The sequence below is a fragment of the Nannospalax galili genome, unplaced genomic scaffold, assembly GCF_000622305.1.
Source record: "Nannospalax galili isolate Female #2095 unplaced genomic scaffold, S.galili_v1.0 scaffold1382, whole genome shotgun sequence".
In the NCBI taxonomy this organism is placed as follows: Eukaryota; Metazoa; Chordata; class Mammalia; order Rodentia; family Spalacidae; genus Nannospalax; species Nannospalax galili.
In genome coordinates, this window is record NW_008348397.1 from 895,146 (window position 1) to 920,464 (window position 25,319).

At 49.6% G+C, this 25,319-nt stretch overlaps 2 protein-coding genes across 3 annotated transcripts in view; one reads left to right on the plus strand and one right to left on the minus strand.

Annotated features, from left to right (window-relative positions):
* Positions 1 to 14,915, minus strand: part of Cacnb1 (calcium voltage-gated channel auxiliary subunit beta 1) — a 22,142-nt gene extending 7,227 nt beyond the window's left edge. The window contains exons 1-11 of one of the 2 annotated variants that reach the window (XM_008845285.3): positions 14,623 to 14,915; positions 11,910 to 11,996; positions 8,817 to 8,936; positions 6,224 to 6,346; positions 5,546 to 5,682; positions 5,226 to 5,302; positions 3,904 to 3,923; positions 3,560 to 3,640; positions 3,111 to 3,169; positions 2,816 to 2,925; positions 2,507 to 2,658 (exon numbers count right to left, since the gene is read on the minus strand). In XM_008845285.3, the coding sequence (XP_008843507.1) occupies positions 2,507 to 2,658; positions 2,816 to 2,925; positions 3,111 to 3,169; positions 3,560 to 3,640; positions 3,904 to 3,923; positions 5,226 to 5,302; positions 5,546 to 5,682; positions 6,224 to 6,346; positions 8,817 to 8,936; positions 11,910 to 11,996; positions 14,623 to 14,706 (1,050 nt within the window). In that variant the 5' untranslated portion in view covers positions 14,707 to 14,915. Of the gene's footprint in view, positions 1 to 2,506; positions 2,659 to 2,815; positions 2,926 to 3,110; positions 3,170 to 3,559; positions 3,641 to 3,903; positions 3,924 to 4,698; positions 4,854 to 5,225; positions 5,303 to 5,545; positions 5,683 to 6,223; positions 6,347 to 8,816; positions 8,937 to 11,909; positions 11,997 to 14,622 lie in introns of both variants that reach the window. The other variant, XM_008845284.3, reaches the window with a different exon arrangement.
* Positions 14,916 to 19,549: 4,634 nt separating this feature from the next.
* On the plus strand, positions 19,550 to 23,139 carry Rpl19 (ribosomal protein L19). Its single transcript, XM_008845286.3, has 6 exons — positions 19,550 to 19,679; positions 20,596 to 20,702; positions 20,968 to 21,090; positions 22,086 to 22,206; positions 22,528 to 22,638; positions 22,970 to 23,139. The coding sequence occupies exons 1-6, from the start codon at positions 19,675 to 19,677 to the stop codon at positions 23,091 to 23,093; spliced, it is 591 nt and encodes a 196-aa protein (XP_008843508.1). The 5' UTR covers positions 19,550 to 19,674; the 3' UTR covers positions 23,094 to 23,139.
* Positions 23,140 to 25,319: the final 2,180 nt, after the last annotated feature.

Below are 25,319 nucleotides of genomic sequence, written 5' to 3' on the forward strand. Positions count from 1 at the left end.
AAAAAACGCCAAACGAGCAAGCAAACAAAAAAGAATATAGTACCATTGTGGGCACCAGTCATTTTGCATAATTAATACATTTATTAAGTTTTAACAAGAATCACTGAAACATGCCTAGGTGGCAGATGAGGAAACTAGGACAAAAGATGTCAGATGACTTGCCAAAGGAACATGGTGATGCTAAATGACAGCCCTGGGTAGGAAACCTAGGCACTCTGAGCCTATGCCCCACCTTCAAGTACTTTAATCCCATCATGCCTGTTATCTCATTAGGAACTCAGAAAGCTAAAGAAAATGGTACAGGGTTCTTAGCTCATAGGACTCTACGATGCAATGACAGCTACCACTGCTGGCTGCCATTATGAATCAGACCATCTATTGGGCCCTTACATAACTGATCTCTAATCCCTCAAATGTAACTTGAGAGACCTAGGTGTGATAGCGCATGTCTATAAATCCCAGCCCTGGAAAAGCTGAGGCAGGAAGATCATAAATTCAAGGCCAACCCGGGCCTTGAAAGCCTATCTCAAAATAAAGTAAATAAACAAAAAAATAAAATTTTAAAATAAAAACAATACTTTCATCTAAATTCTTCCTCCATGTTTCTCAAATCCCCATCAAAAAGGGGAAGATCATGGAATGACAGGTGTGATAGCACATGCCAGAATCCTAGCATTTGAGAGGCTAAGGCAAAGAACTGTAAGTTAAAGGACAGGCTGAGCTATATAGGAAGACCTTGTATTTAAAAGAAAAGAATGCTGCATATGGTAATGCGTGCCTTTAATCTCAGCACTTGGGAGACAAAGGCCAGCCTGGTCTACATAGTGACTTCTAGGCCAGCTGGGGCTATAGGGATACCCTCTCTCAAAAAAAAACAAGGGGCTGGAGAAATGGTTCAGTGGTTAAGAGCACTGACTGTTCTGGCAGAGAACCTGGGTTCAAGTCCCAACACCCACATGGTGGCTAACAACTGTCTGTAACTCCAGTTCCAGGGGATCTGACACCCTCTTCTGACCTTCTCAGGCACTGCAGGACACGGGTGCACTTACATTATGCAGGCAATACACGAATACACATAAAATAAAAATAATAAATTAAAAAAGAAATTTAAAAATAAAAAAACCCTAAGTGACACATCTACAATGGAACCTCTATATCTAGGACTCAAAACATAGTGGAAAAGAGAATACTAATATATCAGTCAATTTTCACCAGCGAAGCTTTCTCATGCAACAGAAATGAACACAGAAGGCCACAACTGACCAAACAGTAGAAAATAAGAGACTGCAGAGTGGTGTCCTGGATAGGACTCCTATATTAAACTTCACCCACCCAGGGCTCAGGGACCATCGCAGAAGAGAGCGCAGAAAGATTGTAAGAGCCAGGGGTGGTGCATGACCACAAGGAATAGTCCTCCAGGCCTCTGGAAACTTGTTAATATGAACTTACAGCAATGGTGACAGCATGCACAAGACCCACACAAATTCAATAAGACAAAAATCTAGCATAGAACTGGGGAAATAGACAAGAGGCTCCAACTTTAGCTGAGGAACAACTGGCAGCTGATCACTGGGTAATCAGCTGGGTGAGGGAATGTTGATCTTTAAGGGAGTGATACTAGATAGGTTGAACAGGCTCCAGTGGAGGAACTTACACCAAGGGACATCTGGGTACACAAACCTGACTCCATGGGCATTGACATATATGACAATGCATGAAATCCTGTGGGCAGGCTGCGGGAGGGTAAAAATATGGAGGGGGGCTAAATATGATTAAGGGGTATCATATGAGGGCCAGGCATGGTGGCATATGCCTTTAATCCCAGTACTTGAGAGACAGAGGCAGGTGGATCTCTGTGAGTTCAAGACCAGCCTGGTCTACATAGTGAGTTCCAGGCCAGCTGGGGCTATAGGGAGACCCTGTCTCAAAAAACGAAATAAAACAAAAGTATGAAATGCACAAAAATTCAATGAAAATATACATTGGGAAAAAATTAAATGCATTCATATTTAAAAATAAAAGAAAAAGTAAAAAGAAGGAAGGAAGTTCAGGAAGTTCATGGAATGGAGCACCGAGACATTACAAAGAAGTAAAGGAGCCTTCCTACCAGTATCCTCTCTATCAAAGTCCACATTGGACAGAACAGCAAAAGGGAACTAACATCAGAGGACAGGAAACACCTTCCAACTGCCAAGTAGCCAGATGACACTGGGATAAACCCCACCAAATTCTTTTCCAGTTTTCTGATCCAATTATAGGAATCCACGCAGAATGGAAATAAGACTGACCTGTGTAACCCTAACAATGTTAATAATAGTGAATATGAAAGGAAGTACATCAAACCAGTCTCTTGACTGCTATGTATCCATATTAGGTTGTGTCTTCCCAATATCCATGTAAAGGCGTTTTACAGAGAGGGAAACTAAGGCTGGGAGATTAGGTCACCCCATCAGAAGCAGTGGCCGTGAACACATGCAACCCGCCACAGTAGGTATCCAGCACCGACCTTGGGAGAAGTTATCTTGATGTAAACAATGATAGGGGCCAGCGAGGTCTTGGAGAGCTGGGCTGGGTGGTTGATGGTGTCAGCATCCAGAGCAACCAGCTGCAGGGTCCGGGCCAGCTCAAAGATTCTCTCAATCTCACTCTGCACCTCAGCTGGAGGCATGGAGTCAGGATCAAAGATTGAGTCAGAGGAGAGGATTAGAACACACCCCTTTGGGAAGTAGTGGATGAATTTCTGGAGATTGCCCACTACCTCCCACCCTACGCACTCTGACAGGCCAGGATGGGGGAAGTTACATGGGCAGCTCACCCAAGCTGGAGCGTGTGTTGGAGCGCTCAATGATGATGTGTTTGCTGGGGTTATTGAGGACTGAACGTTTGGCCAGGGAAATGTCTGCTGTCACTCGAGTGATAGAAATCCTGAGGGACCAGACAGGGAGGGAGTCAGGGGTCAGGGTAGGCTAGAACACACTGTCTACTCCCAGGCTGCCACCTGTGTCTCTCTGTCCAGAAATCCCAGAATGGTCCCTCCAAACATCTTGTTCATCCCCAAGTGGGAGGTGGGAGCCACAGGCAGGTGAGGAGCCAGATCCCAAGGGTCTTACCTGCCATCAAACCGATGCTTCAGGAAGTCAAATAAAGCTTTCTGCATCATGTCTGTTACCTGCCATTGGGGAATTTGTGGGGAAGGGAGAAGTGAGGCTCCAAAAACCCCTGGGAGATTGGTCTGCTGGGCATTTGGACCCTCCCATTCCACCTTTTAAATTTCTTGAGATGCTGGAGACCCTAAAGGGGTGGGGTCTTCCTCTGGACCTGGGGCCTCCAATGTAGTCTGATTCCCACTAGCCTCCTATGTGAAATCTCCAGGAAGGCTCATTAGAGGTTTCCTTGGGGGACTGGGCCCTTCTGAGTGGGCCTCCCATGGGTCAGGCCTCTCTGGAGGTTTTCTCTGAAGGTCTGTGGGCTTTGGGAACATGAGCCCTTCTGGGGATCTTTCTATGCACACTCTGGAGGTCCGGGCCCATCTGGGTACACTCCCCTCTAGGGCTCCTACCTCATAGCCCTTGAGCGACGGTCCCACCAGGATGATGGGCCTCATGGAAGGCACCACGTCATAGGGGGGCACATGCTCTGTCTGGGGAGGGAAGCAGGGAAGGGAAACCCCAAAGTGGAGATGGCATTAGCCCCTCTCCCCCAGTCTCCAGGCTCCCCATGCAGTCTTTCCTCCCCTTGATCCCAGAACCCAGATGTAGGTGCATGGGTGGGATGGGGAGGAATGGCTGGGAAGGACCAGGAAGGGTAGGGAAAGGGGGAAGATATGGGAACGGGTGTTAGAAGGTCCCACAGCTCATCCCAGGGTTTGGGGGAGGGGAGGACACAGAAAGCTGTGATACTCACCGATTTCTGCTTCTGTTTGGCTGGATCCAGAGATTGCCAGGAAGGGGGGGTGGGGGAGGGAAGGAGAGAGGGGAGGGCACCAGGCAAGGGTAGAGGGCCAGGAAGAAGCCAGGACAGGAAAGGGGGAAAGAGAGCGGGCAGACGAGGAAAAATAACAGGCATGCGTGTTAGTGACAGACAGAGCTAGAGAGAGGGGATGGACCCTGTGCCAAGGGGAAACCAAATGGCCCTGGAGACTGGAGGCAAGGACTGACAATCATCCAGTGGATTTGGGAATGGTGAGACAAGCCTACTGCCCTTCTGGATCTAGCTCTGGAAGGAGCTAAAGAAGATTCTGGAAGGAATCCCTTAATTCAGGGCCCACCTTCTACTCTGGCATATTTAGAGAGACCACCTGCTCTGCAGCCAGTAGAACCCCCTCATGCATCCACTCATGGAATTGGAAAGGAGCAAATGAATCCCATTTCACCCTTCACAAGTCAGAGGAGGGCACATAAGAATATTCTATCCCACTGAACATGAGGACAAAGATTAGGAGTCATTACCACTAGACCCTACTTCCTCAGGGTGGGGTAGGCTTCCAAGGGTAAGAGCTACCCCTTCCTGGAGAGTTGGGGTGTGGGGCATTGTGTAGAGAAGGATAAGCCCACCCCACCCCTGCATCCAGCTGGGCAGGAAGTCCTGAAGCTTGAAGTAAAAGTTGGACCACATCTGGACCACTCCAGCCCCTCTCCCTGCCAAAAGCTGGGTCCTAACCACTCCCCCTCCCCCTTACAGGAAAGCAGACAGAATTACCTTCTTAAAGAAGGGGATGCGCTTGCTGTGGGGTGGCGGAGTGGTCACACTGCTCACACTAGTCTTAGCAGAGCCACTCTGTTCCCCTAGCTCTGCTTCTTCATCCTCTAACTCTAGGGGGTCTAGCTCAAAGGCTAAGTTAGTCATTTCGTTACCTGGACCAGTCAGGAAGGAGGTGAGGGGAGAGGAGTGAGATGAGTGAGCATGGAGACACAGTGCAGAACACAAGGATGGGATGGGAAAAAAAGAAAGAAGAGGTGAATGGAACAGGGCTAGGAGAAATGAATGGGGGATGGGGGCAGGGAGGGCAGACAGAGAAATGGAGCTAACCCCAGAGAGGGGAGAGGAGAAACATTGACAGGCTCAGCTTATAGGATACCCTATCCTTCATGAAGGGGGTACCACTGCAGGTGTCTGGGGGACTCAGAATTGAAGTAGCTTCTACTGCAGGGAGGAGGGGCTGGACAGTGGAAAGACCATCCCACCCAGGAAAACCCTCCCTCCCCTGGGCTGCAGGCAGCTCTTACCACTGGCAGGGGGTGTGGGGCGGCGGGTACCAGTCACCACATCTCCCAGACTGGAAGTGGAGTTGTCACCTGACTTGCTGTGTGGGCAGGGGAGCAAAAGGAACTGGTGAGCAAAGGGGTGGACATGGGGCTGGGGGGGGTCTCAACTCCTGACACATGCTGCACCCTAGCAGTTCTCCAGCCTCCCCCCTCTCCCCCTCTCCCCTGCCCCAGTGAGGCCATGAGTAGCTCCATGCCTTGGGGGTCAGGGGTCTGCCCTGAGGACTCCTGGTTGGCAGTCTCTTCCCAGATGGCAATCCACCCCTCCCCAGGCCAGACACCTGGAGCTAAGTCGGTTCTGGCGCAGCGTCTGTTCGTGCAGCAGGCGCAGGCTGTCCAGTTTGACAGGGCTAGGGATGAAGCCAACCTCGCAGCCCTCTTTCACCAGCCGCCCAATCCACCAGTCATTATTGTATTTCTGTGAACAACAGCAGGAGAGGAGAGACCAGGAGGGAGACTGGAGGTGGGAGCCACTGCCAATCTCCAGGGGGGACCTCCAGGCTGTCAACCCTGCCAGTAAGTAGCTCCCTCAAAGACCCCCACCCCTGGTTTCAGCCTCTAAGGAGAGCCTCCCAATTCCCAAGATAACCCCAGAACCAGAACCCTCTGACCATGGACCACCATCTCCTAAAGAGGAGGGAAAACTCTCCTGCCTTCCTGAACTCCATGCTGCTGAAGACCAGGCATAATGCACATGCATCAAACAAACCAACACTCTTGACATAGGCCTCACGACAACACCCCGCCCCCGCATACCTTTGTGCCTTAGGGAGGCTCAGAGTGGTGAAGAGATTTGCCTAAGCTTGCACAGCAGACAAGCTCTTGCAAACTCTGCTTGGTTCAGAAGGCCTTTTCCCCACTAGACTTCCAAGCTCTTCTCTCCTGGCACCCCTACTGACACACCCCCAATTCCCCATCCTCACCCCAACCTCCCTCTAGGCGCCAAGCACTCAGCCCACCTCCTTGATGTGCAGGAAGTCCTTGGGCTCAAAGGTGATGGCCACTCCCTGCACAGGCACCTCATCCCCTGGAGACGGATTGTAGCCAACATTTGTCCGCACAGCAAAAGCCACTGGCTTAGTCTAGAGGAGACACAACAGGAGGATGAAAACAGAGGGTTGAAGCCCAGTGGAACATTGCCTGACCAGCCTGGTGACTGTGTGGATGTTTACTTTATAAATTATTCATTAAAATGTATATTGAGCCAGGAGTAGGGGTGTGGATGCCTTTAATCCCAGCACTCAGGAAGAAATGACAGTCATGCCATTCAGTGTGGCCAGGCACTCACATGCATTGCCTCATTTATTCATCACAAAACTCTATGAAGTTGAGAATTGTTATTATCTTCACTTTGTCTTATTTATTTATGGCTGGATGTGAGGGCTCATGGCTGTAATCAAGCACCCTGGAAGGTGAAGCAGGATTGCTGTAAGTTCAGGCTAGTCTGGGCTACACAGTGATTCCAGGCCAGCCTGGATGACAGAGATGCTACCAAAAATGAATAAAATAGTTTTTTAAATAAATAGCTATTTTTTAATGTTTGTTATTATTTTGTTTTTGCAGTACAAGGCTTTGTGCTAGGCAAGTGTAGTAGATCACTATGTAGTCAAGGTAGCCTGAAACTAATTCTGATCCTCCTGTTTCAACCTCCCAAGTGCTTGCTAACAGGCACGAGCCACCATGCCAGACTCTCATCTTCCAGTTTGAAGCAAAGTTTCTTAGGCAGGTTGCCCAGGCTGGCCTCAAATTCCTGGGCTCAAACCATCCTCTTGCCTCACCCTCCCAAATGATTTCATATCCACCCCTGTAACCAAGCTTCATCATCAAATACCAGATGATGACTTTAGGGTGTGACCAAAAAAGAACCTGGCATTTAGGGGCTGCAGAGTTGGCTCTGTAATTAAGAGCACTTGCTGCTTTTAGAAGACCCAAGTTCAGTTCCCAGTACCCTATCAGGCAACTCACAACCATCTGTAGCTCTAGCTCCAGGGGATCTGATGCTCTCCTCTGGCCTCTATGGGCACACACACACAAAGCACACATATACACAGATACACACACACACCCACAAATAAATAAATAAATATAAATTATTTTTAAAAAGAGCCTGGCATTTGACCACTTCAACATTGTTGATGCTCCCAAAGGCATCAAGCAAGATGTTTATGTGCACATTATGGTGTTATGGAAAAATGGCAAAAAGAGCTACCATGAGGGCTGGAAGATGGCTCAGTGGGTAAAGTGCTTACATCCTGAGGGTCAGGGATCAGCCCTGAGACCTCCTTCTGGCTGGCAGCCTCTCCTATAGTGGCAGTGCCCTGCCCCCAGACAAAGCACCCATGTAAAACCAGGAATGGCAAAGCACATTAGCCCCAGAACCAGGGTTAGGGGGTGCAAACAGATGGCTCACAGGAAGGCTCACTGGCCAGCCAGTCTAGCCGAAATGGCAAGTTCCAAGTTCAATGGAGAGCAACTGAGAAAGACACCGGACATTGACCTTTGATCTCCACACAAGCATACATTAGTGAGTGTGCCCCCTCACATAGTACACACACAAGCATGACCACAAACACATACAAATACACACACACACAGAGCTGCCATCAGTTAGGTGTGGTAGCTTGTATCTGTAATTCCACCTCTTGGAAGGTTGAGGCAGGAGGATTGTTGGGCACTCTGGGATATCCTGGGCTACAGAATGAGACCCTGATTCAAAAACAAAAGAAAAGAAGGCTAGCAAGATGGTTCATCAGGTAAAGGCACTTGCCACCAAGCCTGACAATATGAGTTGGATCCCAGGAACCAACATAGAAGGAGAAAACTGACTCCCACAAGTTGTCCTCTGACTTCCATATGTGTGCTATAGTAAGCACCCACCGCTTCTACCCAAATAAATAAGTGTAATATTAAAATGTAACTCCTGCCCCACCCCCAGCAAAAAAAAGGGGGGGCCTAAGGATATAGCTCAATGGTAGAGTACCTGCCCTGCAAGCACAAGGCCCTAGGTTCAGTGTTCAATCTCCAGTATGGGGTGGGGGTAGTGTTTGAAGCTGGGTACATTGTAGAGAATGAAACAGAAAGATCATGAGTTCAATCCAAGCCTGGCCTACATAGGGAGACCCTGTCTCAAAAACAAAACAAACAAAACAAAAACTATAACAACAAAAATCAGGACTAGAATTTCAACTGAGAAGTTTGATTCTAGAAAGTAGGTTTCTGTTTTCCTTGTGGTGCTGGGGTTTGAACCCAGGGCCTTGTTACCACAAGTACTCTACCACTGAGCTACATCCCCAGCCCAGAAGAAAGCAATTTCAGCACTTACCAAGCTGTGTGGAAACGGCAGTAGGTACTTTTCATGCGGTGTAAAGAGGAAGCTACTATTGTCCACACTTTACAGGGGAAGGACAAGGCACTATAAGGTCTAGAGCACACTTCTGTGAGCATCTGGTCCAAGATTTGACAATGGGTCTGTCCAGGTTCTCTCAGGCCTGAGTTGGGGGAAAAAAATCATGCCCCAAAGCCTGCCCCGCCCCCCACCCCCATCTGTCTCACCTTGGCTTTCTCAAGCTGAGCTAAGGCCTGGCGCTCTGCCTCTTTCCTTAAGGCTTCCCGGTCCTCCTCCAAAGACACGTCAGAGTCTGATGGGCGGCTGGTGTAGGACTCTGCTGAGCCCTGAAAGCAGAGAAGGCCAGCTCAAAGCCAGTACCATTTCCCCCAACTCCTGGGCCTGAAAGGCATGGAGGTGCCACCCATCGTAGCGATCTAAAGTCCATCCCAGTCCAGTACAATGCCACAAGGTCAAAGCAGAGGTAATATTAGGAGGAAGCCAAGGTTTGCAGGTCTGTGGGATGACTGTAGCCCTAGGAAGGGTGACAGCAGCAAGCTGGGGGTTAAGGCAGGTCCAAGGACAGCTGCTTGGGGCCTGGGAGGGGTGGCAACATGATAGGGGCATAGTCCAGGGGAGGAGTGCCAGGAGATGAGTCTGGCTCTCAGCTCCTCCTTCCCTGCCTTTTCCCCAGGATTGCTGAGAAGACACAGCAGAACCTCAGCACCTTCCCTTTCAGGAACCATAGTCACCCTGGGGCCTGAACCTGCACTGTTGCCAGTAGATAGCTTACTACAGTGGCAGGTCCACCAAAAATGCTGCTTGAGAATCAGGGGAGCTGGGCTCCTATCTCCCCTACCTCTCTAGTTGCAAGTTTCTGTATAGGGCCACCCCACTCAGAGCCAACCCCAGGCTCTCCTCCAGATTTTCAGGGTAGAGCAAGCAGAAGAGGCAAATAGGGGGCAAAACATGGGGCAGGACTTTTCCCCATACTAAACTGCCAAGGGTGTCAGGGTAAAGGCAGGTTCATAAGACTGGATGTCCCAGGAAGCTGGTTTGGACCACAGTGACCAACCCAGAGTACAAGGGACTCTGTTAGGGACATGCACATATATGTGAGACACATGGAACTTGTACAGATGCAGTGGCTTGGGTCATGAACATGTGGACTTGTGTGTATACTTGGAAATACAACAGCAAGTGTGCCTAAGAGGATGTTTTCCATAGTGCATGAAGGCTGTGAACAACTGAGTCACTCAGGGGCAGCCCAGGGATCTGTGTCTCTGAAGGTAAGAGGCATAGGTTGGCAGAGGACAGGAGGTTTGGATTTGTTGTGACTGCTGGGATGGTGGCAGACAAGTCTGGGAAGGAATGTGGGAAGGACACAAGATTGCAGGGATGTGAGGGATCTTTCCCCAAGGGCAGGAATGGGTGACTTGATTGGGATAGTCCATTGGCTTGGTATGGTGAAAGAAAACCAAGACCCATCTCTCTCCAGAAGCCCCTGATCATCAAGTGAAGCAGGTGATACCTCTTCCCCAGGCAAATCCTGATAATGAGAAGCTCACTGGGACAGGGGTGGGCTGGGGATTCCGGGCACTAATAGAAACTGGAAGAGAGACACAAAGCCAGGAGAGGGAAAAGCAACTGAGCCCACATCCCTCCCTCCCAACAGGAGCCCTTCACCAAGTGAGGGAGACAAATGCCTAGATAGGCAGAAAGACAGGCAAAGGCGGACAGGCAGAGAGCACTCACCGACCCAAACAGATGTGTGTGTGTGTGTGTGTGTGTGTGTGTGTGTGTGCGCGCGCGCGTGCGCGTGCGCGTGTCCACACGCACACACAGAAATGGCGGGAGACAGGAAAAAATGAGGTGAAGAGAGAAGATAGGCGGGAGTGAAGGACCCCCACAGCTATCAGAGGGGCTACTCCACCCACCCACCACCCACCCCATCCCCAGCTCACCACCACCAGGGTCCGGCTGGGCACCTCCATCCCGGCGCCCTCAGTGCCCGGCCCTGCTGGCCTAGGGGTGGCCCACACAGCCCGTTCCCCCAGGGGCTCAGATTACAAGCAGAGTTGCTACATGTGCAAACTGCTAGGGTATATTTAGCTCAAAGATGTGGCAAGGTCTGCCCCCCCACTCCTGCCACCTACTGGGGGAAGGAATTGGGGAGCTGAAGGGAGGAAGAATGGGAGGCTGTGGAGACTGACCCCTCGTCTGGCAATGGGAACGAAGGCCCTTTCTGCCATGAGGAGCAACAAAGCATAGCATCATTCTTTCTAGACCTGGCGCTGGCCCAGTTCTGCAAGAGGAGGGATGAGGGAATGATTCAAGAAAGGATTTGTGGTCTGTTTGTGTATTTTAGACACACTCAGATCAAGACCTCCCCTCAAGCTCCTGAGCCAGGCATGGGCTCACATGTGCAATGTCTAGAAAAGTCAGAATCAAAAGGAAGGTAGTCACTCCAATCGGTGGATCTGCCTGCTACTCTCCTCTTCTGGGCCCAGTGGGGCTCATCCCCAGGGGGATCCTCTACCTACGGTCCTCTGCCTCACATGCTTTGCCCATTTTCTCTTCCTTTCCTTGTCTGATCCCAAGCCCCTCTTGTCTTTTTTGGGTGCTAGGCTTTGTTGAGATGCTCAGTAGTCATAGCAACCACATGCCTCCTCAACTGCCTCTTCCCAGCCTAAGATGGCCTGGGGTTGAGAGAGGAGATGAAAGTGCCAGTTTCCTGGTTCAGCATGCCCCCCACCCCCATCCCAGAGCTACTGTCAGCATCCCCTTTAGCTAGGGATGTGGACTACAGTCCTCTAATGCCAAACACCACCTTCCCCCCATCAGATTCTCACTGTACATATTAAAAAGTCATATTTGGAAGTAGGGACAATGTGTCTCTGACCCATACCTAACCAGGGCTCCAAGGTCCAATATCTCAGCTTATTCCCAGCACCTGCCTCCGCCCCACCCCGTCACAGATTCTGGGGGAGGACATGAAAGCAGACAGCCGGCAGGGGGAGTGGGTGACAGCCCAAAGCAAGCCAGGAGGCAGGCCAGGCTGTCCCTGAATGAGATGACGCAGGCAGGCAGGCAGCAGGGGCTGGTGCCGGAGGAGGGGCTAGCGGGGGTGGGGGCTGAGGCAGTGGGTGCAGCTGATAGCAAATCCAGAAGAGGTCACCGGGAGTGAGGATGTTGGGGTGGTTCCAGGCAGGTGACAAATGATATGGGAATGGGTGCCTGGAGAAAGTCGCAGGCCAACTCATGAAAGCTAGCCTCCACCAACCAGCTGCCTCTCCCTCCCAGGCCAGCTTCCCTGTTACCTGGCGGACAAAGCTGTTGGATGTTGTATCCGAGGATGTACTCCCATCTGATCTTTTGAACCGCCCTTTCCTCTTGCTGTATTTGCCCTAGAGAGGAGAGGAAGAAACTAGAGTGAAATCAGTAAGACCCTTTCCCAACTCATATCCTATTAGAGCTGGTGCTGCAGCCTAGCCTGGAGACTGTTGCTCCTTCTCTGCTCTGCCCCACCCTCAACCCTTGCTTCTCCTTCCAAAGGTGGTACAGCCTGAAGGGAGAAAGGATCTCCCACCTCACTGACAGTGCCCAGACAGCAGCTACCATGAAGCGCAGCACAAGAGAGCCTGGGAGGCGCACACAGGGACCCCCAAACCAAGTCAGAGGCTGGGAAGCAGGAGGCCTGAGGAGCTAGAGGCTCATTAGGCAGCAAAGCTAATTAAGATGCTGGGCAGGCTGCAGCAGCCCTTGGGGGAAGGGAGAGGCTGCCTGCAGGGCTGGGGGCACTGAAGAAGAGAGCAGGGATGTTCCCCACCCCCTGCATCTGGAGCTGAGGGGGCTGACTGAATTGCCCCCAGAGAGATGGGGAAGGCAACCCAGGGCCCAGCTTTCTGTTTTCTAGAGTGGGGAGGGGAAGGCCCTCAGCTCTGGAAGGCCTAAAGCCACATTTTTCTGGGAGGGGAAAGAGGGAGGAGGCTCAGAGAGCCCTATCAGAAAAGTAAACATTCAGCCCCAACCTGTGGCCTGATGCCCTGGGGTTAGTTTTTGCTTTCCAGGCTCACTTCTACCCCAACAGGACTCAGCCCCCCTCCTCATAATAAGGGTCCATATCTCTCCCCAAGGTAAAATCTATTCTATTCCCACCCCAGCTGCTACTGCCCACACCCCATCTCCATGGCACCAATCCAGCTATATCAATCTAAAGACCCCTCAGCCACACCCCAAGCCAAGACTAGGACATGCCCTGCCAGTTCCTTGTAAGCTGGGTGGCCTCCCAACTGGACTCTGTCTGGGTTAGAGGATCCTTCTTGATGCCTCAGATGCCAAAGTTTCAGGTCAAGACTTCAAGTATCTCCAGGCTTTCTGCAAGGGAGCGCCCCTTCCCCCCATACACACACACACACACACACACACACACACACACACACACACACACACACACACACATATCTCATATATATATATATATATCCCTTTTCCAGTCCAGAATGGGCAGGATGATCAAGGGTTCAGCTGAGTCCCTGCCCCCAGTCTCTATCCTGGACTTTCTTTGACCAGAGAACCTACAGGAGGCTCAACCAGACTGCAGGATCTGGTTCCTGAGACCTGGGAACAAGGTGGGTAGATAATCAGGCATGGTGGCTCATGCTTGCAATCCCAGGACTTCCGAGGTAGAGGCAGGAGGATCAGGAGTTCAAGGCCAGCCTGAGCTACATAAAAGCCTATCTCAAACACACACAAATTGACATATATACACAAGGGTGGGGGTTGGATAAATGGATAATAGGACCTTTCCAAGACCTTCTTTCCTTCCTCTTCTCTCAAACTGAACATATAGCCAAACTAGTTTTTTTTACTAAGAGGATCCTGCAATGAGCCCCAAACTCTCACACTACCATCCAACCCCAGCTGGGCAAAGGGAGTGGCTTTCAGAGGGACAAGGGACAGCTGAGAGGAAGGCCCCAGTCGGCTGCCTCCCAGGCTCCAAGGGGCCTGGGAGGGAGGAAGGAGGTATTTTTAGGTCTGACCTGACCCCCCCATACGTACCCATCAACCACATTATTATGGTGGTTAAACTGCTCCAGGCTGGCCACAGCAATACAAGAGTTAATGCTATCCTTGGAGAAAGACAAGTCCCAGAGTAATCCCCTGGCATGGCCACCCCATTCTCCCCTGGACACTCTATGAGAATCTACTATGCCCAAGAATATCTGTACTTGGGGGTAACCCTGGGCCATAGGAAAAGCGTGACTGTGGGAGGGAGGCAAACCCCCTTCCCCAGGTAAAAAAGCTTTCCCCTCCAGGGCAGTGAGTTGGCATTCAGCCAACTTTCCAAACTTTGGAGGCTCCCCACCCCATAGGGGTAAGGGTAAGCCAACGTGGGTGTTGGAGGGATGGAACAGTCCGAGGTAGGAATGGAGCCCAGGTGACTAGCGGGGTGGGGCGGGGGGCTGGACCAGAACTGAATCCTTCTCCACCCTCGAAAACCAGTGTCTGAAAACTAGTGTCTGAAAACCAGTGTCTGAGGCTTCGAAGGCCTGTTGGCAACGCCTTCTTGACCATCGCCTCCTACATCTCCCAGGACTACCCCCGCCCCACCCACAGCCGCTAGCGCCCCCCAAACGTGCTTTACGTCGCCCCCCTTGCCTGACTCGCTCTCCAGCTGCCTTCAAACGCCCCTTCTTAAGGCCTGGATTCCCACCCCCCCGCATCAGGACCTCCCCACCCCGCTGTCAGCCCACTGGAACCGGTACCCGAGCAGCAGAGACCCGTGCGTGGAGGAGACAAGGAGGCAAGGCTGACAAGCATCCCATCTGCCCCCTCTCTGCTCCGCAGCACTACAGCCCAACTCTGGGGCCAATGACCCATCAATCATTAACCCGCGAGAATGGGGGTCGCTCAGGCACCCCTCTCTTATCCGTGCCGAGCACATAACCCTTTCCTTTCCAGGGCTTTTCGAACCCACCCCAAGGTCCGCAGAAGCGGTCTCTTTCCCTCGAGCCCCGCACCTCTCCTCACCTGTGGGCTGGGGTCGAAGACCTCCATGGGGATCTCCTGGGAGGGTGGGTAAGGGCCCCGGGACATGCCGCTCTTCTGGACCATCGAGAGGAGCCTCCCGATCCGCCGCCGGCCCGGCCCAGCCGGGCACCCTCAGCGCATGGGAGAGGCCGTCCAAGCCGAGAGCAGCGCGGCGCCGCGCAGCCCGCACCGGGTGCAGCAGCCCCGCCGGGCCTCGGGCTGCCTGCTCGCTGCCTCACCGCCCTCGCCGATCGCGCTCTCCTCTGCCGCCGCCTCCGCCCCTGAAAGCTCAGCATCTTGCCGCGCCCCTCCCTCGTTCCCTCCCCGCGCAGCGGCCCCGCCCCCTCGAGCCCCTCCGCCCGCGGCGCGCAGACAATGGCTGAGCGGCGGAGGGGGCTGGATCGCAGGCTTGCGGCTCGCCTGGGGTCAGGGCGGCCCACCGGGGACCTTGAGGCTGGGGGTGGCCGTGGGGGGCGTTTACCAGTGTGTGCCAATTGCAATGGGGGAGAAGCGCAGGGTCGCACGGCTGGCATTGCCTCCCTTTCGGTCCCAAACCGCTCTCCAGCGGGTCTCCTGTACCCACTCCCGCTTGGGCCACCGGAACTTCCCTGTTCCTGGGATCCTGGGACCTAGCTTTAACTCCTTTCTCCCCAGCATGGGGCCTAGGCAGCCATGAAACAGAGTAAACTTCCCTCTCCAACCTGGCTCTGGAGCTGCTGGCTGGGGGCAGAATCTAGATGGGGGTGAGTGTCCAAAGGGAGAGGCCAACAGAGATAGCAGGTGCTGTCCAGGGACCTGAGAGTCGCCCAGGGTCTTCTAGAAGGCCAGGAGTCTGGCCGGGTGAAGTCCCTGTGGTTTAGAAGAATGGAAAGACAGAGATGAGAGAGACGACTAGCCAAAATCAGATCCCATGACTTTTGACCTAGGATTACTCTCCTTTTATCTTTGATTTGGAACAAATGTCTGAGACCTGGACCTCACCCACCAAGACTAGTGGAGAGGAGGAGGATCCTGGCACCTTGGTGCCAATTTGGCTCAGGTTCTTTCCGGTTGTAACCCGAAAAAAGTCATTCTCTGTGCTTCAGTTTCCTATCCGGTAACATGGAGTTGCTGGTATTATGGTACCTTTACCAAAGGGAATTACTGGGAAAATAAGAATTAAGAGATGTCTGGAAGCTGGGTGTGTTGCACATCAGTAATCCCAGCATTCAGGAAGCTGAGGCAGGAGGATCAGGAGCTAGAGAATAGGCTCAGTTACATAGTGGGATCTCATCTCAATGCAAAAACCACCAAACAAACCTACCCAACAAAAATGAAACAAAAGATGTCTTAGGTTCTGATGGTGCTGAAAGGAGCAGTGCGGGGGCCATTCACACAGGAGGACCATTTCCAGTTTAATCCACCGCGTTCCACACAAAGATGAGAAATAAAATGAAGACTTGTCAAGGGCAAGTGCCCCTAAAATAAAGCCAGCTTTCTGTGGTCTGCTGGATGGGAAACTGTGGGATATGCAGACTCCTCCTCACTCTGGATTCTGATTCTGGATTCTGGACTGTGAAACTTGTACCCTTTTATGAACAACTCCAACGCAGGGCAGGGTTCCTATCTACATTGAGTACAACAGAGCTGGCAAAACAGGGAAGCGTAGGCTTGGCAATTAGGAAGAACTGCAGGTTTGTTTGTTTGTTTGAGATAGGGTCATCCTGTAGTCCCAGATGGCCTGGAATTTGCTATGTAGGCCAGGCTGGCCTCCATCTCACAGAGATCCACCTGTCTCTGCCTCCCAAGTACTGGAACTGCTGGAATTAAAGGCATGTGCCACCATGACCAGCCTTAGACCTACAGTCTTGATCCATTGCCTAAGTTGTAAAATAAAGATTGCATTTTTGTGCTGTAAATATGTTGCTTTTTTCCTTTCTTTTTTCAATATTTTATTTATTATTTTTATTTTATGTGTATGAGTGTATTGCCTGCATGTATGTGAGTGCACCCATGTCGTACAATGCTTTGGAGGTCAAAAGAGGGCTTTGGATTCCCCTGGAACTAGAGTTAAGGACTCCAGTGGGTGCTGGGAAATTGAACCCAAGTCCTCTGCAAGAGCAGTCAGTGCTCTTAACCGCTGAGCCATCTCTCCAGCCCCTCCTTTCTTTCTTTTTGACCTCTCACTGTGTTTAACTGCCTGGAAAACTCACAAGAAAGAGGTAGAGGCCAGGCATGGTGTACACAACTGTACCTGCAATCCCAGCACTTGGAAGAAAGTGGAGGCAGAAGATAGAACATGAGGCTAGTCGGGGCTGGAGAGATGAACTGGTTGTTCTTACAGAAGACCCAGGTTCGAATCCTAGTACCCACATGGCAGCTAACAATTGTCCAAAACTCATTCCAGGGGATCCAACAGCCTCTTCTGTCCTCCACGGGCAATGCACGACATGGGTGCACTTATCTACACAAAGGCAATACACACATACACATAAAATAAAAATAATAAATAAAATATTTAAAAAAAGAACATGAGGCCAGTCTAGGCAACATAACAAGATCCTGTCTCAAAAATAAACAAGGAAGCCAGACCTGGTGCTGCACACACTTTTAAGGCTGGACATTGGGTGTATATCTTTAATCCTAGTACTGGGGTGGCAGATGCAAGCAGAGCTCTGTGAAATTGATGCCAGCCTCTGCATAGAGTTCCAGACCAACTGAGGCTAAAAAAAACAAAAATAAGGCCAGACATGGTGGCACATGCCTTTAATCCCAGAAGCTCTGTGAGTTCAAGGCCAGCCTGGTCTCCATAATGAGTTCCAGGTCAGCTGGTGCTACATGACCCCCAAAATAAATAAATAAATAAATAAATAAAGAAAGAAAGAAAGAAAGAAAGAAATATAAATAGGGAGAAGAAAGAATACACAGAGAGAAACTAAGCAATAATTGAAGCCAGAACCCTAATCTGGGTCTTTTTTTTTTTTAAAGTCATTTTTATTTATGTGTATGTGTGCCGTGTGTGGGTACTTGAGGAGGCTAGAAGAGGGTGTCAGCTCCTCTAGGGCTGGAGTTACCGGCAGTTGGTTGTAAATTGCCCAACATGGATGCTGAGAATTGAACATAGGTCTTCTAACTCGGAGATTAAGAGGATCCAGTTTGCTTCCCTGCACCCATGGGGCAGCTTACAACCTTCTGTAATTCCAGTTCCAAGGTATCCAGATGGACAATCTTTAGCCAACACAGGCACCAAGTACAAGTACATGTAGTGGGCAGACATACATGCAAGCAAAATCGTACACAAAATTTTAAAAAGTTTTAGTTTTTGTTTTATTTTTTATTTAGGTCTTTTTTTTCTTATTTTTTTCTTTTGGTCTTTTTGAGACCTGTAGCCCTAGCTGGCCTGGATTCGCTATGGAGAACTCACAGAGATCCGCCTGCCTCTGCCTCCCGAGTGCTAGGGTTAAAGGCGTGACTACCACGCCCGGCTATTTAGGTCTTGTTGAGACAGGAATTTTAAAAGTTTTAGTTTTTTTTACTTGTTTTATTTATTTTATTTCCTTTTTTTTTTTTCAGGCAGGGTTTCCCTGTAGCCCTAGCTGGCTTGAAACTTGCTATGTAGGCCAGGCTGGCCTTGAACTCACTGAGCTCCACCTGCCTCTGCCTCTGTAATATTAGGATTAAAGGCATGCACCACAACACCTAGCCTTAAAAATAATTATTTAAGAAATTATTATGCCAGGCGTGGTGGTTCATGCCTTTACAAGTTCCAGCGCTCAGGAGGCAGAGGCAGGCAGATCTCAGTGACTTCAGGGCAGCCTGGTCTACACAATGAGTTCAGGCCAGCTGGGGCTACAGGGAGACTCTCAAAAAGACTGAAAAAGAAGATTATTACATGCATTTATTTTGTGTCTGTGTGTATGGGTTTATACCTGCCACAGCACACATATGGAAGTAAAAGGACAACTTGTGGGAGTCAGTTCTCTATCACTGTGAGTCTGGGATATTGAACTCAAGTCATAAGGCTGTCTGGCAAGTACCTTTACCTGCTGAGTGGCCTTGCCAGCCCTGTTTGTTGTTGTTGTTGCGATTAGGTCTCAGTCTGTAGCCCACACTGGCCTCAAATTTGGCCACCCTCCTACTTCAGCCTCCTGAATACTAGGATTACAGGAGTGAGTCACCATACTCCCCTCCAGATTTATGACTCTTGAACCCCAGAACATTATCCTTGGAGTGTCCAACGCCATTGGACTTTTTTCAAGTTGGCAATTACTCATTTACTCAGCTAATGTAGTGCTTCTCAGGTGTGTTTGCTACTTTCCAGGCTCTGTGTCTGCTGCAGTACAGGATGAATCAAACAAAATTGGTTCCATCTCTCAATAGCTTGCTTGTGCTAATCTTCCTTTGCAGAATGAAAAGAAAAATTAAATGCATATGACTTTTCGCAAGTAGATGACAGAAATATTAGGATTAGGTCCAATTTACAAGGATCAGGAAATTGAGGCACCCAGAGATTAAGGACTTGCAGGGGCTCTATTAAACGTCTTTTGGTGATCTAGTTTGCACATCAGCACTTATTCTCCTATGAGGATAAATGTAAGTTGCATTTGCTTGCTATCTATCGCCATGATTCTCTCACGTTTCATTCGGTAATTTTTTTTTTCTCTGCTAATAAAATAACCTTGCTCAGATGCGTGATTGCCTGAGAAGAACAGGACACCCCAGCAAAATCCCCTTCCATCCGTCTGCGCGGCCCAGCGTGACTTCCGGCCACCCAATACCCACGTGATCAAATGCACTCTTTACGCATGTACACTAGGAAGTCGGACTAAACCATTTTGCCCGAAGAAGGGGTGTATTTTCTGTGTTTTAAAGTTTAAAAAGGGCTCTGAGTCTTAGGATTCTATAATAACAAATTCTTAGAAAGGATCTAAGTGAGTTTGAGGTGGCGAAAGAGGAAAGAGCCATCCGGAAATACGGACCAACGTGGAGTGGGCTTTGGGTTCTCCCCTTCGCAGATAATGGGAGGAGCCGGGCCTGACCGAGCTCTTTCTGTTCGCTGCTGTGGCCGCGGCCATGAGGTGAGTGCGAGCGGCTCTTGGGTCCTCGTACACTGGGGCTGGCGAGGCTCGGCGGGAGTCGGGATCGCAGCCCCGGGTGGCGAAGAACGGGAGGCCGGCGCGGAGCGTTCGCGTTCGGAGCTCGGGGCCCGGAGCCACGCTAGGCCGCATCTTGCGGAGGGTGGGGTGCGGGAAGCCGAGACCCGGAGGCCGGCCTCCAGGCGACCCTCCGCCCGGCTCCGTTGTGGGCCACCACGCAGGTGGAGCGAAGGCGGCGGCGGGGGACCGGGCAATGGCTCCCTGGTGCGCTCGGAGCCCAGTGGATCTCTGCTGCCGTGTGACGTGGGACAAGCCTCCGCAGGCCCAGACTTCGGACGGCCGAAGCTCCAGGCTGCCGTCCGGATGCCTAGAAGTTTGGCTGAACGCCTTTTATTACTGTGATGAAGCAAAATGAGCCCAGAAAGCAAAGAACTATGTCTGCTCACCTGGATAAACCGGCTACGTTACACTTCTGGTCCACTGCTGCCAAATCGTTAACCCTAAGCATTTGTGTAACTCAGTACCCGGAAGGGCGTAATCCCCATTTGACCCCAAAATTGTCTTTAACGTCAGAGGAGAAAATGGAGGCCCCATATGGTTAAAGCATAATTCGGACTTTCACCCAGTTTTTCACCCAGTATGGCTTTAAGCACTGTCCAGGGCTTTAACACTGATAATTGATTTGGGGGCGCTATTAGAAAACATGGATAGCAAAAGTCTTTAGGTAAGGAGTATGTTTGTTATTAATGGTAACTGCGTACACATATTTATGTGCATTTGTCCGTTTTCTTAACATTGGTGGTTTTATAATATTAAGACTGCAGAGTAGGTTTTGCTTGGCACAGTCAATGTTGCCCTGAACTGGTTTCCAGAGCTTCATGGTGTTTTCTGTCCCCAGTATGCTCCGGCTTCAGAAGAGGCTTGCCTCTAGTGTCCTCCGCTGTGGCAAAAAGAAGGTCTGGTTGGACCCCAATGAGACCAATGAAATTGCCAATGCCAATTCACGTGAGTACTTGGGATTTTGGGTCCTCTACCCTCCCTTCATCTTGTGTATCAGATGAGTGGTAACACAAGTGTTAACTTTCTGCATACCTAAGCAAACTCGCAGTGCAGGCAATATATAAAATGGTGTTTAAACATTACAGATAGACCAGAAGGCCCCCTTTACTGACACTTGCTTGAAAAGAAGCTCCATGTTACCTGCTTTACACCTGTATTTGAGGATGTACTGGGCCCCTGCTAACTGACCAGGTACATTGTGCTTTCCCAGGTCAGCAGATCCGGAAGCTGATCAAAGATGGGCTGATCATCCGGAAGCCTGTGACTGTCCATTCCAGGGCTCGATGCCGGAAAAACACCTTGGCTCGTCGGAAGGGCAGGCATATGGGCATAGGTAAGAATGGTCTGCCCTTGTTTCTGCTACTTAAATAATGGGTCCAGGGCTCAGGGACATAGCTCCATGTTTGAAAGCTTGCCTGGCATGTACAAAGCCCTCAGCTTGACCCCTAGCACAGAAAGCAGTGAGAATATCAAGTTGTAGACCCAGCCTGTTGTGAGACCCTGACTCAAAAAAATCAAGGACCCAAGAGCCAGGGATCTAGCTCAGTGGTAGAGCACTTGCTTAGCACAGTTAATGGACCTGGGTTCAGTTCCCAGCATTGTCAAAAGCAATGTGCAGAAGTCTACACTAAAACACTAAAGACCTTTCTCTTATCTTGTGCCACTATTTTACTGCATGGTACTTGTGCCTATGTACAAATAAAATTGGCGCTAGCATTGGAGTTGTATTAATAGAAAGATGTCATGTTGAGTTTCTATACTATGCCAAGGTATTTACTGAATGTTTAAAAAGTGGTTTTGCGGGGGTCGTGGAGATGGCTTGTACTGCTTTTAAACTGCTTTTTAGGACCATTTTCTAGAGCCACAATGATTTAAGATGATAACACTGCATTCAGAGCCACCAGCACGCCATGCTTTTGTGTGTTGTCATAACCACATACTAATGGGAATGAAAGAGAAATAATTTATTTCCATGTTTGAGCCAGTTGGAGTGGCACACAGCTGTACTTACATTTGTGTCTTCTTAATTGAGTAAATGAAACAAATTAAATGTTCAGAATCCTCTGTAAAATGGAGGTAATACTGCTTAAAACAACATAGCCAGAACAGAACATAGCCTTTAATCCCAGCACTTGGGAGGCAGAAGCAGGCAGATCTCTGTGAGCTCAAGGCCAGCCTGGTTTATGTAGTTCCAGGACAACTAGGGTTACAGGGAGACCCTGTTTCAATAAGACCAAAAAAAAACAGAACATTATTAAATGAGTAAAGATGTCTTGACTGTATAATAAAGAGGGGTAGCATCTGATTCCTAACTTACCCCACAAACAGGTAAGCGGAAGGGTACTGCCAATGCTAGAATGCCTGAGAAGGTAACATGGATGAGAAGGATGCGGATTCTGCGAAGGCTTCTCAGGAGATACCGTGAATCGAAGAAGATTGACCGCCACATGTAAGGCCACCCCCTTTGACATCCAAAACCCATTTGCCACTTTGATGGCTTAGTCTTTGCACAGATCTGTCTCCATAGGTTGGGATAGAGAATCTTTCCACAGGAACTGTCCTATTCTAGTGTTTTTGTTTCCCTTATGCCATCAGGATAGCCTAAGAATTTATTTCCAGCCAAATTTTGTATAGTGGCTGCCCAAAAAGTCTTGTTTTGGGAAAAGTCAGTGTGGCGATAGGAAAGGAAAAGAGCTCTACAAGTTTAGTGACCTTAATAGAGGAGTGGCATCCCATTGCTAACCAAAACCTGTGCTCCTTGTACCCTCAGGTACCATAGCCTGTACCTGAAGGTGAAAGGGAATGTGTTCAAAAACAAGCGGATTCTCATGGAACACATCCACAAACTGAAGGCAGACAAGGCCCGCAAGAAGCTCCTGGCGTAAGTTTCCTTGGGAATTGGCCTCCCTCCCCTGGGTCATGGGCAGCTCTGACCTTCAGTGTAACAGTACTTCTAAGAAAGGATCTCAAATTGATAGAATCAGGATTGCATGCATCTGTTGAGAACACAGTTGTGGAAGTATGTGCTCCTTAGTCCTGTACAGTCTACACATCAGCTGCTCATCCTAACTGGGCTGGAGGAGTATAGATTTGTTGGCACAGGAGCTGCTCAGGCTGACGCAGCTCAAAGGGTTGAAGACTAAGGATCTGCTTCTGTCTCCCTAGCAGCTCACTTCTTAACCAAACTTACCACTTTTCTCTTCCTATACCAGTGATCAGGCTGAGGCTCGCAGATCTAAGACCAAGGAAGCACGCAAGCGCCGTGAGGAGCGCCTCCAGGCCAAGAAGGAGGAAATCATTAAGACACTATCCAAGGAGGAAGAGACCAAGAAATGAAGCTCCCTTCTTGTGTCTGTACATAGTGGTTTCATTAAAATAGAACGAGCCTTTTGTCTGTTATGTTCATTTTTTTGTAGTTTCTGGCTGCTGAGTCAAGTTTTGTTGTTGATAGGTTTTAATCTCATTTTTGTGTGTGGGGTCAACTTGGAATACAAGGAATTGCCTTCTACCTATACCTCCAAAATACTCTGCTTCACAACTGCCTTTTTAGTCTGTGGTGGCTTCATGCCTGTTGATTTTAGCACTTGAGGCAAAGGCAGTATGGGTGCTATATTCATGGTCAGCCTGGCCTCAGTTCCAGGCTAGCTAGAACTACATAGGGAGATGGTGCCTCAAGATCACACACCCCACCCCCAGTATAACACAAAAAGGCGGGGCTGCTGCTTTGAGCCAGTGTGGTCTTCCTTGTTAAGCTCTATCAAAAAGAAACCCTGGAGCTGACAACCAGGCTTGCACAACATGTTTGCACTTAGATACACGCAGGCAATAGACTCATAAATTTTTTAAAAAATATTTTTTAATTTTTGTTTTATGCGTGTGAGTGTATTGCCTGCATGTAGTTAAGTGCACATGTGTCATGCAATGCTTGAGAGGACAGAAGAGATTGTTGGGTCCCCTGGAACTGGAGTTACCGACAGTTGTTAGCTGCCATGTGGGTTCTGGGATTCGAACCTGGGTCTTCTGTGAGAACAACCAGTGTTCTTACCTGCTGAGCCATCTTTTCAGCCCCTTAATTTTATGTGTATGGGTGATGTCTGCGTGTAGTGCACCTTTGTTGTGCAGTGCCCTTAGAGGACAGAAGAGGCTGTTGGAACCCCTGGAACTGGAGTTACAGACAGTTGTTAGCTGCTATGTGGGTGATGGGAATCCTGGTCTTCTGCAAGAACAGTTTTTTAAACTTACTATTATTTTATGTGTATGAGTGTATTGTCTGCATGTATGTGAGTGCACCCATGTCATGCAATGCCACGGAGGTCAGAAGAGGGCTTTGGATTCTCCTGGAACTGGAGTTAAGCATGGTTCATAGCCACCATGTGGGTGCTGGGAATCAAACCCAGGTCCTCTGCAAGAGCAGTCAGTGCTCTTAACCGCTAAGCCATCTATCCAGCCCCAAGAACAAGTGTTCTTACTGCTGAGCCATCTCTCCAGCCCCACATAAAATATTTTTAAAAATTAAAAATTCATGGGCAATTTTGTTTCATTCAACCTCCAGAGCAGGTGAGACTATTGGCTTGCATCAAGCTGAGGGTCATGTTTCCTACAATAAAGGAAATACTGGTGTCCCTGTGCTGTTCAACTGCAGTTAACTGTGCTGGAACCTCAAAACAGGTTTCATCTAACAATTACTGTTTGGCTCCTAAGGCTTCTGTAGTTTTCTTGCAAGATGAGTGAAACAAATTTGAGTTTTTGTCTCTACCTTAGTTTATATTCATGTGTGGCACAAAGAAAAGTTGGAATATAGGCACAGACTATGAAAGCCAACCTTGTCCCAGGCCATTGTGAGTTCCTTAATTTAAGCCTACTTAATGAGCTCGGGTCTGTCCTTAAGCAGGTTGTGGAGTTTATTTTCCCACTTAGCTGTAGTAATAACTGCCAATTAGTTTTTCAATAAAGAATCTGCTCTGTGATCCAAGTGGCACTTCACATAGATTTACATTGATTCTCTAGTCTTCATAGTATAGTGAAGTAGAGTTATACCATATCTGTTTTCCAGTTTAGAGGTGAAGTGACAAGGGCTTCCCACAGCCTTCACCGAAGTATCAGTGGGCTGAGGTGGAGTTTGGTGGACTGAGGCAGGTCCTGATGGGCCTTCATACCTTAGGTGAGAAGGAACCAATGGCGTGGAGAGAGGGGCTGGAACAGTTTGGGATTATGGAGGAGTTTGATGGTTTGAGATGGGATGTCCAGTGGTACATATTAGTCAGCTGCAAGAACTCTAGGTTAAACCCAGATTGAGAAAGAAAGTTGGGCCCATCTTTAACCAGTATACCTTTACTGGTTACCGCCCAGCTTCCCATTCCTCTCCAGTGTGGGATGGATGGAAAAAGACAACCATGTGGTAGAAGCATCTGAAGAGGCATTGGGACCAGTAGACCACTCAGTTCTGCCTTGTGTCTTCATCTAGTTCTGGACAGGATGGGAGAAGTGGGTGCAGAAACTACAGAGCCCAGACTCAGAAGTATCTAGAGAACCTCCCTACCCCATGCGTGTCAGAGCCTGGGG

Coding starts and splice junctions, on each gene's coding strand:
- Rpl19 (XM_008845286.3), top strand. Junction 21,091..22,085: donor GGGCAGGCATATGGGCATAG/GTAAGAATGGTC, acceptor CCCCACAAACAG/GTAAGCGGAAGGGTACTGCC. Junction 22,639..22,969: donor GCCCGCAAGAAGCTCCTGGC/GTAAGTTTCCTT, acceptor TTCCTATACCAG/TGATCAGGCTGAGGCTCGCA.